At 51.8% G+C, this 17,714-nt stretch overlaps 9 protein-coding genes across 9 annotated transcripts; 4 read left to right on the forward strand and 5 right to left on the reverse strand.

Annotated features, from left to right (window-relative positions):
• Positions 1-2,643: 2,643 nt before the first annotated feature.
• On the forward strand, positions 2,644-3,203 carry J4E90_005225 (uncharacterized protein; the record flags this gene model as incomplete). Its single annotated transcript, XM_051434781.1, has 2 exons — positions 2,644-3,046; positions 3,145-3,203. 2 exons carry the CDS (start codon positions 2,644-2,646, stop codon positions 3,201-3,203), a joined length of 462 nt encoding a protein of 153 aa, XP_051290805.1.
• An 89-nt stretch (positions 3,204-3,292) lies between these two features.
• J4E90_005226 (uncharacterized protein) lies at positions 3,293-3,982 on the reverse strand (the record flags this gene model as incomplete). Its single annotated transcript, XM_051434782.1, has 2 exons — positions 3,293-3,624; positions 3,673-3,982. The coding sequence occupies 2 exons, from the start codon at positions 3,980-3,982 to the stop codon at positions 3,293-3,295; spliced, it is 642 nt and encodes a 213-aa protein (XP_051290806.1).
• Positions 3,983-4,736: 754 nt separating this feature from the next.
• Positions 4,737-5,687, forward strand: J4E90_005227 (uncharacterized protein; the record flags this gene model as incomplete). The annotated part of the gene is made up of 1 exon (XM_051434783.1): positions 4,737-5,687. One exon carries the CDS (start codon positions 4,737-4,739, stop codon positions 5,685-5,687), a length of 951 nt encoding a protein of 316 aa, XP_051290807.1.
• Positions 5,688-6,336: 649 nt separating this feature from the next.
• J4E90_005228 (uncharacterized protein) lies at positions 6,337-7,445 on the forward strand (the record flags this gene model as incomplete). Its single annotated transcript, XM_051434784.1, has 2 exons — positions 6,337-7,210; positions 7,264-7,445. The coding sequence occupies 2 exons, from the start codon at positions 6,337-6,339 to the stop codon at positions 7,443-7,445; spliced, it is 1,056 nt and encodes a 351-aa protein (XP_051290808.1).
• Positions 7,446-7,780: 335 nt separating this feature from the next.
• Positions 7,781-9,574, reverse strand: J4E90_005229 (uncharacterized protein; the record flags this gene model as incomplete). The annotated part of the gene is made up of 1 exon (XM_051434785.1): positions 7,781-9,574. The coding sequence occupies one exon, from the start codon at positions 9,572-9,574 to the stop codon at positions 7,781-7,783; it is 1,794 nt and encodes a 597-aa protein (XP_051290809.1).
• Positions 9,575-10,437: 863 nt separating this feature from the next.
• On the reverse strand, positions 10,438-11,778 carry J4E90_005230 (uncharacterized protein; the record flags this gene model as incomplete). The annotated part of the gene is made up of 2 exons (XM_051434786.1): positions 10,438-11,455; positions 11,507-11,778. The coding sequence occupies 2 exons, from the start codon at positions 11,776-11,778 to the stop codon at positions 10,438-10,440; spliced, it is 1,290 nt and encodes a 429-aa protein (XP_051290810.1).
• A 324-nt stretch (positions 11,779-12,102) lies between these two features.
• J4E90_005231 (uncharacterized protein) lies at positions 12,103-12,880 on the reverse strand (the record flags this gene model as incomplete). Its single annotated transcript, XM_051434787.1, has 2 exons — positions 12,103-12,389; positions 12,454-12,880. 2 exons carry the CDS (start codon positions 12,878-12,880, stop codon positions 12,103-12,105), a joined length of 714 nt encoding a protein of 237 aa, XP_051290811.1.
• A 191-nt stretch (positions 12,881-13,071) lies between these two features.
• Positions 13,072-14,565, reverse strand: J4E90_005232 (uncharacterized protein; the record flags this gene model as incomplete). Its single annotated transcript, XM_051434788.1, has 1 exon — positions 13,072-14,565. One exon carries the CDS (start codon positions 14,563-14,565, stop codon positions 13,072-13,074), a length of 1,494 nt encoding a protein of 497 aa, XP_051290812.1.
• Positions 14,566-15,385: 820 nt separating this feature from the next.
• J4E90_005233 (uncharacterized protein) lies at positions 15,386-17,594 on the forward strand (the record flags this gene model as incomplete). Its single annotated transcript, XM_051434789.1, has 2 exons — positions 15,386-16,942; positions 17,007-17,594. The coding sequence occupies 2 exons, from the start codon at positions 15,386-15,388 to the stop codon at positions 17,592-17,594; spliced, it is 2,145 nt and encodes a 714-aa protein (XP_051290813.1).
• Between the last annotated feature and the right edge of the window lie 120 nt (positions 17,595-17,714).

Here is a 17,714-nt window from a genome sequence, read left to right on the forward strand (position 1 = left end):
CGCGTGGCGTCGGGCGAGATGATCCAAAGGGAATACCAATGGCGAGATTGGCAACACAATAACGAGGCTAGGTGCTTTGTAAGGGATTCGCCAAGCATCGCGAGCACAGCAGGTATCAGATACGCTGCACCGGAAATAAAGGATGCGAAAACAGCATGGGCTCACTAGGAGGAGTGTCGGGACAGGGCTACACTCGCGAGATTTGGGGGTAAGTTTTGACTGCACGAAGTGCATGTGAAACATATACTGACTTCGTACCTCTACCGCTGCAGTACCGAAAAAAGGAGCAGGAGCACCTCGGGTTCAGAGGCCTCTTCATCGCAAAACCTTCATGCGTTATGCCTGATTAACTAAGAGGGCGTTTTTCCACTTCTTGCTATGCTGGTGCGTAGCTGAGGGCTCAATGCCTAGTGTTTGTCAGTTTGGACTTGGCGGATGCACGTATTCATCCACTGATCAAATTCATCTCTGCCGCTTACAGACGTTCATGCTGTCTTTTTTATCGTTTCACTAAGTGTTCGTCCAATATCACTTATCTAAGCAACTTGTTTTTCGATGTTCTTTCATCAACAGCAAACCCGGACACCTACCGGTCCATTTTTTGGATGCACTCATTCCACGACACGGCTGGGCAACTATCACCAGCATCCTGGTGGTCATATCTTAAGGCCTTTGATATCCATGGTATCACATCAAATTCCATATTGATGGAAGGTCGTGGATGTCTCAACTTGCGTTCTCAGTGGTGCAGAGACGCGGAAGGTGGTGACGTCATAGCAGGGCGCGCTCAGGTCGAGCCACGAACCATCACTCTTACTCCGTCATTTCCGTCACCACAACGCGATGCGCTGGCTTTACTACGACTCTGACGCGTCTTATATGTCTTTACAGGACAATATGATATTTGACGCGCATTTGACACGCGAGCAGTGGCATCGTGTTCGCGTTCTACGGGTTATTGACTTCGAAACAGTCGCTAAGAGAACGCAGGTCGATGCATCACGTCCTAGCGAGCGCGCCTCCACTCAACCATGAACCAAACTCGTCGCATGCACATTGCGGAAGTGTCACCGCACGTCAATCACGACACATGACCTCGCGACCGCCTTCGCTGCTGCGGGGACCTTGTTAGCTTCAAAGGAGCTCTGACCGTCGGCCATGATGTCCGGAAAGAGTGAATGGCTAGACTGCAGCGACTGCAGCGAGAGTTGCTACGTCGGATCTCAGCAGAACCCTGCCTTTTATCGACACTTCTTTGCGAAACCCCTTTGTTTGTCAGTCAGTCATCACTTCAGAATACTTACACTCAACATACGCCGCGACATCCTAATCTACCTTGGTGGGCTTGGATACTTCAAAACCATCACCTACAATATGCGTACCCGACCCGACGTCTGCGAATGGTTTCGCGGCTGCCCGAACCCGGCTCTCATACACTACGCCTTCTCGGATATTTGGCTGTGCAGCTACTGCATTGGGGACACGCGAATGGAACTCCCTTTGTGTGCGAAAGATGGCTGGAGACGTGGCAGTTGCGTTGACACCGACAGTCAGCAATGGTTTTGCGACTCACATGCAGTTCGTTGCGAAGCCATCGTTGGGAGACCACAAGGTCAATCTATCGGGAATTCACATCGATGTATGCGTATTGGGGCTCTCTACGAAAGCAATGTGCTTGACCGGTACTATTGCATCGATCACATGCCAGACAATCAAGTACTACATGATGCTGAGCCAGTTGCGAACGTGGCGATTAGCCCTCCGATGATCTCGCAGACTCTCCTCTCCACGCCACATCTCGCGGGTGTAGTCTCAGTGCTACGAGACCACCCAGCAACAGCAGTAGCTACACCACCCCTGGCAACTCATCACAATTTGGACATCTTTTCGGCTGTGGTGGATACGGAATGTTGCACTTGCTTCGAACCACAGCGGAGCATGCGTCGACTTATCGCCTGCAACCACATGTTCTGTGAAGATTGTTTGTCGAAGCAGATCAACGGGCCATATGCGAGGGCTCATGACTGTCCGCTTTGTCGGAAAGATATCTTTGATCTGAGAGGTACGGAGTAAGAGACAATTTGAATGTCGAATTATTAGATCGTGTGCTGCAGTGTAATCCTCGGCCTTCCTTTTGCTTCAACAAGACGTAGCCATCTGTTTCCAATCGTCTTGATTCTGGCTTGCAATGTATTGTTCATCAACTAGTGCTTTTCACCTCTGTCCTCTCTCACTTCACCATCCATGACTGTTTTTTTTTAGCGAGCGGGTCAAAGCGTCTTATCGCGTAACGTCTGCTTTCAAGGCATCTTCCACATTTACTCTCGCCAATACAGTCAACGACTTCTCTGAAACCCAAGCAGCAATCTCGACAAGATGGCGACATCATCACCGCTGGCGTATGCAACGTAAGTGATCACCACCGACCGGTATATTGGTCTTGCTGACTGGAAGTTTATTACAGCCTCTTCAACAACCCCACCTTCTCCGATATCAAGATCCGGCAGATCTGCGGCGATCGTGTTAAAGAGTACTTCGGACACAAGGCGGTGCTTTGTTGTCACTCAAAGTGGTTCATGCGGGCGCTGACCGGTCGCTTCAAGGTACGGGTCTAATCCGTGATCATACTGGTCATGTGCTAACATGAAGGTTCAGGAAGCTTCTGAGAGCGTCATCGAAATGAAGGACGACGACCCCGACCATTTCGAGATCATGCTGAAATTTCTCTACACGAACGAATATGAACTCTCAGTCGAGGAAATGGACGCACCACAGCTGGTCGAGAACTTCATCCACCCTGTTGGAGTGCATCTCCTAGCAGACAAGTACGAGATTGATGGCTTGTGTATTGCTGCGGCCAATGCCTTTGGTTGTCCCGATTCCTGGGAGCACAGCGACTGTTGTTTCAAGATCGACACGGATGGGCTAAATCAAGTGGTCGGTGTGCATTACGGTGCTTGCGCACTTGTCGGTTCTGACATGGGCGGCCGCATTGTCAACTACATGTTTCGACATTGCAAGATGAACGACATGGCTATGCAGATCGGTCACCTTGTCCACAGCTTCCCCGCATTTGGCGCGGACATCGTGATAGCAGAGCTGAGACTCAGATGCTTGGGACAATGTGCAAAAAAGCACAAATAGGTATCTGGCGAGATGAAGACGGTCCCTACGACGTACAAAAAGCCGAGCATGACATGTAATCTTACAGCCAGAGAATGTATCGTATTCCATGACTGACCTTGGCTGGACAGACACAAGTATGTTTAATTACCCAAAATCAGCCTCCGATCTAGCGTTGAACATCCAATATGCTGCTGCCCTCCCACTGACCCCACAACTTCCGCATAACACCCTGCCTCTCCATCGTGTCCTGCAGATCCTTCAGCGCAGCAAGCCTTCCACTCCCATCCTTCATCTTCCAGTTCCAGCCCTCCGAGCGGCCAGACATGACGAGCTCCCACTTCGCCTTGTTGTCAACCGGCTGCACATGCGCACCAGGCTCGCTATACACCGTGACCACATCGCGAGCTTGCAGAAAGGCGAAGTTGGATGTACCCTGCATGCATTCGCGGATCTCGAGGACCTTGAGGGCGAGATGCGGGTTATAGACGCGCGCAGTATCTGGTCATGTTAGTTTCGTATCAGTGAAGTGACAATGTAACAACGTACTGAGGATACCAATCTTCATTTCATCAGCCACATCCGCAACAGCGACCTCCTTCTCCTCGTGACCCGTCTTCTCAACCATCCTCACGTTGATCTGGCGGCCGCCCACCTTGCTCCAACACAGCTCTTGTACCGCGCGCTCTGCCTCTCCCTCTCCTGTGATCTTGATGAGTGTGCGTAGCGGATAAGCGAGGTTTTTGAAGTTGGGGAGCGCGAAGTCGGGCGAAATCGTGAAGTCTTGGAAGAGTAAGATGACGTCGCGGTGGGTGAGCTTTGGTGGGTAATTGGAGAGCTCGATGGTGGTCCAGGACATGTTGGAGAGGGAGGGTGTGGGAGAGGGGGTTGGTGTAGGTGGTGTGATTGTTATGGCGATCGAGTGGGGGAGAGGGAATCGAGGTGGGGCGAGGCGGTCTAGGTGTAGTGAGCAGACGGTCTTGGTGAAGATCTGGTGAGCAAGATTGGTTGGCTCGCCCGTTTGCGCTTGCGGTGGGGACATTGTATACTACTGTTGATGGTTATTAACGTAAAGAGGAATGCTATTCAGTCGAAAAGAGGTTCTGGTATTGCGGTTGTGTGAGAGATTGGGATTCTGGGTTCAGAAGCGCTCGAAGATTACTATCTACCAGATGATGATATCCTCAGTCACTTTCACATCGAACTCGCATTCACCGCTTCAATTGAGAAAGGGTAGCCTCCTTCTTAGCCGCCTTCTCGTCTTGTGCGGTCATGGTCTTGGGCTTGGTGGTGGCCGTATCTAGGCAACTACATCGTCTTTCCTCAGGTATATCTCAGTGATGACCAAATAGCGTGGCGATATTCAGGTCACCAGCACCTTGCTGCCGTTCACAGCAAAGGGCCGTGAAGCTACCAGACACCCATATCGGTAGGACTTCCGCTTTCAATTGACCTCATGTAGTCTGCAATCGAATCTGTCCTTTTGTTGAAGAGGAGAAGTGAGGAGGAGGCGCGTGCCCACGTGGTGAAGTGGGGCCATGATATGACGCGTAGCAATCCATTCGTCGCACAGCCTTTCGACACCCCTCCCAACCGCGAACAGCAACGACAAGATGGAGAGTTTCTACATACCGCCACACCTTCGGAAGAAAGTAGAACCCACAGCGGTGTCAGAAGCGCCAACGACACCCGTCGCAATACCATCAGCGGTGCTCAGCTGGAAGTCCGAAGAACGGTCCGATGACGACTTGTACACCGTCCAGGAAATCCACAACTACTTCTGGGGAGAGGGCGCCGTCACCGAAGATGCACATAACGCTACCCTCCATTCCTCCGCGACAAACCCGAACGGTCTATCGTGGGTGCTGTTGTTCAACGGCGCGAACCCGAAGTGGGACGAGGACGGAGTTATATTCGTCAAGAGCAACCTGAACCTTCTCACGGTAGCCACACCTCCTTCCGAGCCTAAAACAGTAATCGCCGTCGCAGTACCTACACAACGATTAGACGAACCGGGTGAGGACGGAGGTGTTATGCTACCAACGAGCAGCGAAGTCGCAGACGAGGATTACGAGGAGAGTTCATGGGGTGGAACACCGGAGCCTGCCAGCACTGAGCCGCTATCGAATCGCCAGAACGAGAGAGTTGTCATCGACTACTCTCCAATCGCCGTCTTCTCCCAGTCTGTCGGACGTCCTAGCCGATCATTCAAGTTCATCGGATGGTATGAGATAGAACACTTACAAATCCTCAAGCCTGGTTCCCAAGGGCTGCTTCACATGTTGTGGGACAAGTGGAAGACGAAGGACAAATACGGCAACTATGTACCAAGACAGCGAGGCTCCGTCAATTGGATGAAGAGCATGTCTTACTCGTGGGCTGTTGTCCAGATGAAGAAAGACAAAGAAGCTATGAGCAGCAAGGGCGAACCAAAGATTGAGAGAAGGGACGATTACGAGGGCATGACAGGAGAGGGCGAAAAACAGAGCGTCAATGAGCTACTTGCTAAGATGAGGCTCGAAGGAGATGGCAAAGAAGTGGCGCCCGAGGAAGAGGAGATTTGAGAACTCTTGCTGCGGACTGATCTGTGTATGATCGGATGATAGGAACGACATCGCACAGCAGCGATATGATGCAGGTGCAATGATGAGTGAGAAAGTGTCAACTTCAGATAGCAATCGAAGCAATGACACCAATCCTATAGTCATCTGATCAATATCAGATGCTATTCAAGGACCGTAGCGCGCCCTCTCGAACCTCTCCGCCGACTTCTCCGTCGACTTCTCCGTGCCCTCCTCCTTCAGCGGCCCCTCACGTAACACCACAAAACTTTCCAGATGTGATAACTATCTGTCCTCAAGTGAATCGGTAAAGCTATAGAAGTGGCACGAGTGATGTTTAGCCGGATGAGGCAGCCGCGTCCAAATTGCGGAGGTCGACGCGCTCCGATTGGTAGTGTCGGAGAAGGCCGATGGTGGGGCTGCCGCGGGGTATCGTCACCACTTGGGATACCATTGCCGTCCGGCCTATTGCTTATCGGCATTTCTTTCGCTTTCAATTCTGTCTCCTTGTTGTGCGCGCATTCTGCTGCTTGAGTTACGAACGCTACCCTCATTGCCTATTTGCTACAGCCATCTCCTTTCCCCGAAAAAACAGCGCCGATCGCATATCATCACCCCACCAAAAACCCCACCTCCCCCTGAACGCGACGAAATGACCGAGTCAATCCCCAAAACGCAAACAGCAGGCTGGATCCAAGACCCCGGTCCAGATTGCGTCCTCCAAATTCGAAATGACGTCCAAGTGCAAACCCCTTCGGCCGGCGAACTCCTCGTAAAGCTCGAATACAGCGGCATATGCCACAGCGACTGCCACAACCTCGTTTCGCCTGGGAAATACACTGAGGTGCCTGGGCATGAAGGCGTGGGCACTGTCGTATCGCTGGGTCAGGGGGTGTCAGAGGACCTGCTGGGAAAGAGGGTGGGCATAAAGTGGCTGTGGAATGCGTGTAAAGAGTGCAGTAGCTGTAAACAAGGCAAAGAGAACCATTGCGCCAAGCAGAAGAATACTGGAAGAAGCGTCTGGGGTACTCTACAGCAGTACGTGGTCGCGGATGCGGAATTTGTCACTATGATCCCGGAAGGAGTTAAGAGCGAGATCGCAGCGCCACTCCTTTGCGCAGGTCTCAGTCTCGCGGGCGCTGTGTCCAAGCTGACACCAGAGGTCAACCCCGGTGACTTCGTCGCTATAATTGGTGCTGGAGGAGGTCTTGGACATATCGGTGTGCAGATTGCTACCATCAAGGGATACAAAGTCATTGCGATTGACAGCGGTGCCGAGAAAGAGAAGCTCACGAAAGAGATGGGCGCGGTAGCGTTTGTGGACTACGCCAAGCAAGACGTGTTGCAAGCCGTGCGAGATCTGACGGATGGAGAAGGCGCGCATGGTGTCATCTGTGTTGCAGGTAGCGAAAGAGCGTATCTTCAAGCTCCTGCTTTGGCAAGGAACAGTGGCGTGTTTGTTTGCGTGGGGCTTCCGCCGGATACGTTCATGTTTCCTATGAGCCCGATCCACATCGCGAATAGAGGTATGTTCTTGCACCGATTTCGGTTGCAACAGGACTCGTGCTGACATAACCAGGACTTGTCATCAGAGGATCCTCAACCGGTAGCGCCAAGCAAATGGATGAACTGCTACAGATGGCTTTGGAGGGCAAGATCACACCAAAGGTTGAAGTTTACGACTTTGCCGACTCACCGAAGATTCTTCAGGAGTTGCAGCGTTATGAGGTTACGGGTAGGAAGGTGGTACGGGCACCGTAAAAGTTTGGTCAAGATTTTCGGAGTGTAGTAGTTGAGCGCGTGCATTAAGGTGGTGTTGCGCATGTGCGCGGTGTGGCGTTGAAGCTGATCAAAGCACGGAGTTTAGCATGTAACAGTGTGAGAGCGATGCATGACGAGGAGTTGAGGGCTTGTCGTGGAGTAGGAGCTAGAGTATAGGGTGTGTTGAAGGCGCAATGTGATACCCTTGTAAAAGATTCGGGCTGTAGAGGAGCGCGATCATGACGAATGCCTTATCCTGAGCTTGCTAAGACGCTATACGGGTCGTCCGGACATCCCCATGCTATCGCGTACATTAATCATTACATGAATGTCGACTAATACCAGTCTCCGCTCTCTTCGTTTGCCTTCACGTCCATAGGATTCATACTCATAATCCGCTGCCCGGGTATCGTGTCCGTGAACGCACTCTCAAACACACCACTAACAGCTCTTCGTCCAATCTCCTTGAAACTGTCGTATTCCTGGTTATCACCAGTGATAGCACTCCATTCAGGGTCCTCGGGGCTGCGCGCAGGACCTAGATCACTCCATCGCGTTACGATGAGAGCTTGCTTGAAGCGCTCAGGGCCGTTGCCGCGCACGCTCTTGTCTTCAACAAGTTTGAGTTCGAATAGGTATTCTGTCGGACATCTGGGACAGCGGCGCATCGGTCGGCATATAGAACAGAGGTTCACCATGCCAACAGCCTTTTTTCCTAGGCTGCGTTCGCGGAACTTGTCGAGAGCGGTCGTTTCGGATTCGTGTGTATGGAGAATATGTGACAGTGCACATTTAGGTATCGATGTTAGCAGCCCGTGCTTCCAATGTGCGCAAACGCTGAAGTAGGGGGTGAAGTCTCCACGGCTGAACAAAAGCATACGCTTTGCTGCATCTGTCATCCCCCCTTCCACGTACTGTTGTGATCGGATTCGCATCAATAGGTGACCTTTGTCTGTCATGTGATAGGTAGAATCATGCCTCCAGGTCGAGTAGGTGTCTTTCCAACGGCGGCCTAGCGACTGGTGAGGAACGCCGTAATCTGCGCCGTAAGCCCAATGGCGTCGGGCTAATTGAGCGAATGCGAACGGTAACGTGCGACCATCGCTGATACGGAGCCTTGGTGGAGGAATGTGAACGTTGGTTCGATTGGGGCACTCAAAGAGTGGGTTGAGAACATTCGGAGGTTTCATTGTCTCCATACCAGGCTGAATGCGCAAATGCCACTGTGCGCATGGGAAACAGAAAAGATGGCGTGGCATCTTGTGGTCCATGGAAAGTAGAAAGTCGAGCCGTTGCGGCCGGTGGAGCGGATCCATGAGCAATTTGTATGGGTGCCTGCCTAGTCGAGCGTACATAGTCCGGCATGTAGAAGATAGGTTCGCAACTTCGAGTGGTGATAGGAAGTCTGCAACATGAAGCCACACTTCAGGTGATGCGCTACCGAGTAATGCTGTTCCGTCGGGCTTCGTAGGATCATAGAGTAAAGATACATCATCCCGTTCTTCCTCAATCGTATCAACACCATCAATGTATGTGAAAGCATGCATCATGTCTGTCAGGTCTTTTCTTTCTCCCGTATCTTTGTCAAGGACGTCGTCGGCTCTGACAGCCTTTGAAGGCGCTAGATGAGACTTGGTCAGCTTTGAAGGCTGCGATCTCGATGGCGCGTATGGTAAAGTCTGCTCATTGCCCGACTGTGGTATTGATGCAGACCTCGAGCTGTGTGATTGATATAAAGGTGCGGCATATTGTGGTTGTCCTTCTGAGTTGCGGCGGTAATCGGCTGCTTGTTGCCCAGGTTGTAGGTAGGCGTTGCTGGTGTCCATGAGAGCATTAACAGCAGCATATGGATGATCACGCAACGCATGCGGCGCAAGGCCAGTGATGTCTTCATTGGTAGGTAAGCCAAAACTTTTGTCTGAAAGATCGGTTCTCTCGTTCGTGAAGCTGCCAGAATCTTGGCGGTTGGGATTCGCCACGTTGGTGGTCGAGTCAAGCTTTCCGAGCATATCGCTTCGTGATCCCTTCTTGGAAAGTTTCTTCCGCGTAGCCGGCTCTTTTGGTTGTTTCCCTGATCGCATGCCAAAAATGGCGCGCAAGCCGCTTTTCTTGGTTTCCTGTTCCGCCATAGTGGAGAGAGCTGCAGCTAGTCGTGCAGGTGATTAGGGGATGTCGCTGAACTCAAGACGGAGGATGAGGCTCGGTCGATACAGATGATGGACAGTATGGTATGCGCAGGTGGTACTGATACGGTTCCCCAGAGAAATCGGTTGTCAAAAGATGTTTATCGAAATTGCAGCAGGGTGGATGATCATCGTCATAGCGTGGCGGCTCGTTTCGGCAGAGGATCCGTACTCATCCGCTCAATTCGTCCACTAGTGAGCTCAGTCTGTGGGTACGCATGTCGTCATGGGTGAAGTGTGCATGCGATGAGGTGCAGTCCAGACCGCTTAAAGATCACGATGTTGGAGCTGGCAATGCGCGATGGGATTGTGGGCACGCGTAAGGTGCGCGACATGCATTGACCATCTGACGTAATCCGCTAGAGGTTTGCCGATCCCCTTTAGTCTCCACCAGACCCAACCTCCTCGTCAACGAAGAACAGCATGCGCCTTTGACCCGACTACAGTCCGGTCTTGTTTGGCGCCTTACGGGCAGTAGCTCCCCGCTTCTTATTGAGAGCAAATGGCAATTTGGATCACTCGAGCACGTTCGAAAGCGACGCACATGGACAACCAGTTGATCAGAGCTTTTGTTCGAATTGGCGGATTTTAGACGTTCAAAGCAGATGAGCATGTACAGCATTGCACTCGGCAATTGAGCATCGCAAAGACCCGATCAGGAGCGCGAAAGGACTGTCGCTCCAGACATACCCGCTCTTAACCACCACGATAATCATTCCCAGCCAAACCTTTCACCTTTTCTTGCCTATCCTCTGTACGTCGAAACAATCGGCCCGCACGATCCGAACCCACTTTACCGTTCGAAGATATCAGTCAATACCAAGCTTGGAGACAGCTGCCGAAAGCTCATCTTCCTGAGGCCCATCGCCCGCAGGTTGTGTTGTAGGACGTCGCACGATTCTACCCAGGTCTCGGCGGAGAACCTCGATGGCATCGCGATCCTGTACTGACTGCATACAGCTCTGGATACTGAGATCATGTAGCAGAGCCGTCAATCGACCACATTGATGAGTATCAGCCATAGCGTCAAGCGCCGGTGCAACAGGACGGATAAAGCCGACCAGTATCTCCAAGTTCTTGTGCAAGAAAAGATGCTCTGACTGCATTATGACCTCTATCATGTCGAGCGTAACGGTCTGTACCCAGGTTGGAGCGTCAATCTTCATGGCTTCAGAGATGCTCTTGAGCAAACGTTCGATAGCTGGCAATTCCCAATTCGGTGTTGTGGTGAAGAGCTTCCAGCTGGTTTTGATCTCCTGGTCGAGCTTCTGAAGTGGAAGAAGGCTGAATCGACCCTCGCTGTATACGTAATCGAACTCAGGAGAGTCTATATGCTCGCCCACAGTATCCTCTGTATATTTCTGGTAGAGGTTGGACCGCCCCAGTTCGTTGCACATGAGCTCTAGTTCGGCCTTCTCCTCATCCGTCTTTTCATAGTCCGCCGCTTTCAAAGCCTGTAGGATGTCGGTGACGCGGCTAGATTGTGAGCTCTCGTCTGCGGTATCAAGCAGAGGGATGACTTTGTATGCGAAGGTAGCGAATGTATCGAAGTTATTGTGGAACGGCAGGTAGGGTGACGTAGCCATCTTCTCCAATAAACCGCACCCCAGATGCCTCGCTATCGCCAATCCGCGATGTTCAACCGGAAAGGCTCTGAAAAAGCACAGTGAGAACTCCAGGACGTTGATTGATTCAGGTGCCCATTCCGACTTGGCAATGAACTGTCCAGCAACTTCGAGAATGTACAGGCCGGCGATGTCGGCGCCCATGAGCCTTTTGACGAAGACTTCGAGCTCCAGATCCGGATCGATTGCGGTGAACAGTGCCCTAGTGCCGTCAAGTTAGCCGTGGACTATTACACCCCGACTAATATCTTACCTGTAGAACTTTACGCCTATTGCTATGGCCCAGCTCGATCGACTCACAATCCTGGCGTTGACGACTTCAACGAAGCGGTGAAGTTTCGATAGGTCTCTGCCGACAAGTGCGAGGAGCAGCTCAACTTGATAGCGTATTGTGCTTTCCGGGGTCTGACCATCTATGGAGGTAACGATATCGCGGACAGCCTCAGTGAATTCGAAATGCTCTTGGTATACGTCGCTTGGAAGCTGCGCGGACAAGTCGATAGGTGGCCCCGTAGCTGCAGCCATCTTGTCGTAATGTTCTGGATGCGTGAGATCAGTAATGCGTGCGAGGTAATTCTACGCGTCGAGGTGGTGCGACTCGACACAATGGGCAGGAGCAAAGAATGAAGGCTTGGCGTTGGGCGCAGGGTCAGGGTCTGGCACACTGGCGGCGAAGGTGCGGCTACGATAGTGACACATGGTAGTAGTACATTGGCTGCTGAGAACAATCGCAGCAGCCAACTATCCGATGTGTTCCTATAGTACAAGAAGCCAAAGCTGTCCGCCAATCGTGCATGATAATCAAGCCTTTCACAATTTGCGTTACGTCAGATCTTTCCAAGGTTGCTGTCACATGGCCCAACCCTTCTCCCTCAGAGCGATGAGTCCTGTAACCTTGATCTTGGACATGAGATCCTGGTCCGTCATCACTGTGCGCTCCCGCACCTTCTCCAACACCCGTGTAAGCTCCACTTCAGTAGGCGGATTCTCATCCAGTCCACGCGCAACGAACTCCACGTACTCGCTGAAGAAGTCGACATTGTTGTTGCTGTACAGATGCTCTGCATTGACCATCATGTCTAGGATCCAGATGTTTGTCTTATGTGACATGAGAAGAGGTGATGAATTTGCGTCGGCTTCAGAGGTAGAGGTACAAAGTCACTATATGTCTTACATGCACTTCGTAGAGGCAAGACTTACCTAGTTCAGCGAGGAGCCACATGCGCGGTTGGCACCATGCGGCTTTCTGCATGTCGGCTTGAAAGTCGGCCAGCGAGCGGTTGTAGATGTAGTGCTGGACGAGGCGCGGGCCAGAGCGTAGCTTGTTGTTGCCATCGGGGAGGACGTTTGGGTCGGCCAGTGTTGCTGGGATGAGAAGGCAGAGATAATTGAGGAGCTTGACTGCGACAAATACCCAGTTCCTGTCTTCCATGGCACTGGCGTAAATGATGTCAACCGTGTACTTCAGCTTGGCTGGGTCCGCGTCGATATTGGCGGTCACCTCGCGCATGACGGCTTCAGCAGTCTCGTCCAACACGTTCACTGAGATGTTGAAGATCAGGTGGACGACCGCCATGCGGAACATGTCGGTAAAGACGAGCGAAGGAGCGATGATCGGGGCGTTCATGTTGAATTGAGACGAGTGCAGGTGGTGTGGTATTGTGGTGTTGTGGATGTAGAATGGTTGGTGTGAGCAAGTTTTAGGCAGGCAGCAAGCTTTGCACTGGAAACTCTTCGAGGTCGCACAAATCGTCTCGACAGGGTCTTTTGACTAATGCAGATTGAACATGACTTTGTTGCTTGCAGAAGAGATTTTCTTCAGCTTCTCGACCTCCACGTAGAGTTACGCGCGATCATATAATCTTTGCTTTGAATGGCCTTCCAGATGCCCCAAAATCCGCCTAATGGCCAGATGCCTCTCAGTCTCAATCCCATATCCTTGTTTGCCATACTCGTGTACTTTTCGATATCGACGTGCACTTTGTCATACACCTCAGGTAGCATCTCCGCGTTGTACTTCTTCCTCAACCCTTGGTGCCATTTATGATCGAATTGTGCCCAAAAGTCATCTTTACTGTAGTAGGTCTGCGCATACAGCCACTTCATACCGCCCATCTCGCCAAGCGTCTTCTCCAGCGCACGGTTCTTCTGCAAGTAGGTGACAGGGTCTTTAGGACCAAACCCCCAAAGACCAATATTCAGCATTTGATCTGACTTCAGGGCGCCTTTGGTGTGAGGGTGCATAGTCGGTTGGGGGCTTTGCTTCAACGGGCAGAGCCAAAGAGGCCAGATACCAAACGCCTTGTCGGTATAGTCGATGAACTTTTCGGCGTTAGGGTAGGGTAAAGCCATGTCTTGGACGATATAGCGTGTCGCAATCCCAGACGCATGAAGAGCTCGGTAGAGCATGCGCGTATGGAGGAAGTCGTCCAGGAACCAGCGAGTGTACTTGTTGAAGGGAAAGCGCATGTAGCTGAAAGCGGACCGACCAACCCAAAAGCCACCACGATCGTAGCGGAACATGTACTCAGCTAAGGGTATGTACTCCACCACTGGCTTGGTAGAATTCCGTGTAGCGGCTTCAACATGCAGATAGAACCACGGATCCCACGGATTACTGAAAGTCTGCGGCTTGGTGTTGGATGGCAGATCATCTGTCATTTCGCCTGTGACGATCGCACCGTGGTCCTTGCTAAACAAGACGCCATCAACATAGTCGTTCCTCTCGCCTTTTTCACCTCGTGTATGGTCTTCGACTTCCTTGACAGCTTGAGGAACGCTACGTGTAGGATAGTATGTTGTCTTGACATATTTCTTGGCCTCGATGAGCTTCAAATCGACAAGCGTAGTAACCCCCAAGGTACCGACAGCGCCAGCAGCCCCTCTGAACAGGTCCTCATTCTTCTTCTCGCTAGCTTTGACGACCTCACCGTCGGCCATGACCATCTCTACCTCATTGATAGTGCGATCGAAGAACCCAAACTTAAAGCTACTACTCTCGCCAGCTGTTCCCGCATACCCGCCACCAACAGTAATACCAGGGAACTCCATCACGACGGGTGGCACAAGGCCATGCGGTAGCGTAGCCTCTACAAGCCGATCCATAGGTACGTTTGGCTCGACAAGAGCTGTCTTGCTTTCCATATCAACGCGTATGACATTCCGAAGAGCGCTGATATCTACGACATGCTTCTTAAGATTCGGACGCGTGCTGTTTGTCGAGCCGTGAGATATCCGGAAGGGTTCTTTGCGTGTAAAGTAGTCTTTGACTTTGGACGCGACTTGCGCAACGACGCGCTGATGGCGATCCATATTTGTGGGAGAAAAAAGGAATGAGAACGCCTGGAAATGCCAATGCTATTGATACATAATGTGAACTTTCGATTTGTGGTTGAGGGTGCGCGACTGCCGGTTGAAGTCGGTACAGACGCAGATTTTCTCCGATGCGCTAAACTTCACTCATCTGGCTAGCGCTCCCTGAACACCTTCCATCCCAGGTGCCCGATCACATCACTTCTGTCGCTCATGCCTTGTCATTACTAAAATGTCATTTGAATTCTATGCGCATCGCACTCCTGCTAGCTGTACTCAGGCGTCGCTCGCTATCACGATCTGTTGAACTCACGGCATTACCTAGAGAGCCTCGACACACGGCTGGTCTATGACCTCATGATTTTTTGGAAAAGAAAGGCGAGAAGTGTCCTACGTAAGGGAGGAAGCGAACGAGCGTTGAGCTGACACTGGGGGAGTCCTCTCCGCGATACTGTACAGCCCGCTATCGCTGTATGCATCGTCGCGGTTCCATAGACTTGGGACACATTCTTCCTCAACTGGGTTAGACCGTTCCCAGGCGAACTTATCGCATACGTCCTTAGAGCTGACCGCAAGTCATATCTTGCGACAACGCGTCCCTTCGTATTCATCACCGCCGTTCCAATTGATTGCCAAGATGACACCTCTTTTCGGCTTTCACTTCTTATCATTTGCCGCCATTTGTGCTCCCTGCGGAGGTTACATCGGCCTTGCAGAAGCGGGGCGAGCAACAAACGGCCAAGACATGGTATCTTCATGCTGTGATATGTCCACGACAGCGAACTGAGCGCGCAATCACTTGTATCGTCTCATACCGACGATGTTGATTTTGGTTTTGTCGCAGTTGATCGGCCTCGTTACCGCACTGCAGCCTCTTCCGCCTGTTTCTCCACGCTACAGCAACAGCGACGACCTCGGCTTTTCTATCGGCACAGATGCAAGAAAGATATATATCGACAGAAGTTTCGCCACAAAGAGAGATTCCGAAGGTTTAACGCTCATACCGCCAACCGCGTATGAGTTCGCTGAAACATTCCGCACCGACATCTCATCATTATTTGGTGGTTCCTGGACTCTGGAGCAAGTAGACGACTTCCCACTCACTGGCATCCACATCGGCCCGATTCGAGACAGCAATCTCTCATTGACATACGAGAATGGTCAGCCTACAGAAGAAGGATACGAGCTTGAGGTTACCAATGGCACTGTATACATAGGCGGAGCAGGTGCGAGAGGCATGTTCTGGGGAACGCGCACCCTACTGCAGAAGCTCTTGATTGACAATGGCTCTCCTATGGCAGTTCGAATAGTTGATGCGCCTGCATACAGCACACGAGGGTTCATGCTTGACGCAGGCCGGAAGTGGTACGATAAGGACTTTCTCAAAGAGCTTTGCACATATGCCTCTTTCTTCAAGATGTCAGAGTTCCATTATCACTCTAGCGACAACTATCCCTTGAACCGAGGTCGCAATGAGACCTGGCAAGACGTATTCTCGCACTTTTCGCTGTATCCGGAAGAAAATGTAGAGCTGCAGGCTATCATTCAGCGTCCAAACGAGACACTTTCACGCGCCGATTTCGAAGACTTCCAACAGCACTGCGCACAACGTGCCGTCACCGTCATTCCGGAGATCGAAGCCCCAGGCCATGCTCTAGCGATTACGAAATGGAAGCCTGAGTTAGCGCTGGCAAAGAAGGACCTGCTCAACCTGAGCCATCCGGACGCAATCCCGACAGTCAAAGCAATCTGGTCCGAGTTTCTGCCATGGTTTCAAACGAAGGAGGTACATATCGGCGCTGATGAGTACGATTCCGAGCTCGCGGACGACTACATCAACTTCGTCAACGAGATGGCCGACTTCATCAACAGTACTTCTGGGAAGCGCGTACGTATCTGGGGCACTTACGAGCCATCCGAGAACCTCACCATCTCGAGAGACATCATAGTACAGCACTGGCAATACGGTCAATCAGACCCACTCGAGCTCCAGAACGATGAATACGATATGATCAACTCGGAGGATTGGTGGGCATACATGAGTCTCAAGAACGACCACATGCCCATTCTCCCGGCACCATACCCACAGTTCTACAACAATACACGCACCATGAACTTTGCCAACGTTCCAGGATGGCAGTGGGAACCATCTCTCTACAATCCAGTCAACACCACAGATCAGTTAGAGCCTGGTGCTAGCGGCAACAAAGGCGCTATTCTTGCAGCTTGGAACGACAATGGTCCGGATGCGACTACGCAGTTGGAAGCTTACTATGCGATGCGAGAGGGTATACCTGTCGTGGCGGCTCGTGCATGGGCTGGTGCGCGAGGTGCAAAGATCGACCCGAACGAGTTGGCGGACAGCATTGCGCTTCTGGTATGTTCAGGCGAAGTGAGGCATTGATGGGACCTGACCTGGTCGCTAATGAGAATTTTGTTAGGCAACTAAAGCTCCTGGACAGAACCTAGATCGACGTTTTGCGAGCACGAACGTAGCTTCGCCAAGCTCAGCGCTGGTATCATGGACGCGCAACTCTTCCATTGACAGTAACGCGACATTAGGAGTGGGCTCGTACGGACCACCTTACACCCTGACCCTGAACGCATCCTCATCCTTCACCTTGACCGGCCCTGATACCTCGCTATCTCTCGTTGATCTTCCAACCAACTCCAATGGCAGCACTACCACGTTCACCACATCCGACGGCTTCGAGTATCCTCTACGTTCCGTATCTCCTAGTGATGGCCACGACCCTGGACATCCGGGTCGCATATGGACCAACCAGACGACATCCTCCCATGAGCCTGCGCCGATTACACTGCCCGCAAATCTGCGCATTGAGACCGACGTATTGAGCGGTAGTCGCGTCTGGGTGAATGGTACATTCGCGGGGCGGTTTGAGGTCTTCGTGTACGGAGGGCGCAATACGCTGTTCAGCTGGAGTCAGATGGCTCTTGTTGCGCCGCTGGACTTGGTAGAGGGTGGTGTTCATAGTCTGATGCTTCAGACTGGCGTTGTGCTGGGTTAATCATAGTAGGATGTAATGCAGTCGACGCGATATAGAAGATGCGGACGCTATACACGGTATAATGGAACTTAGATACAGCAGGCTTGATGAGCTTTACACAGTCAATTGCAGATAAATCTT

This window comes from Alternaria incomplexa (genome assembly GCF_024043165.1).
Source record: "Alternaria incomplexa strain BMP 0042 chromosome Unknown scaffold_7, whole genome shotgun sequence".
NCBI lineage: Eukaryota > Fungi > Ascomycota > Dothideomycetes > Pleosporales > Pleosporaceae > Alternaria > Alternaria incomplexa.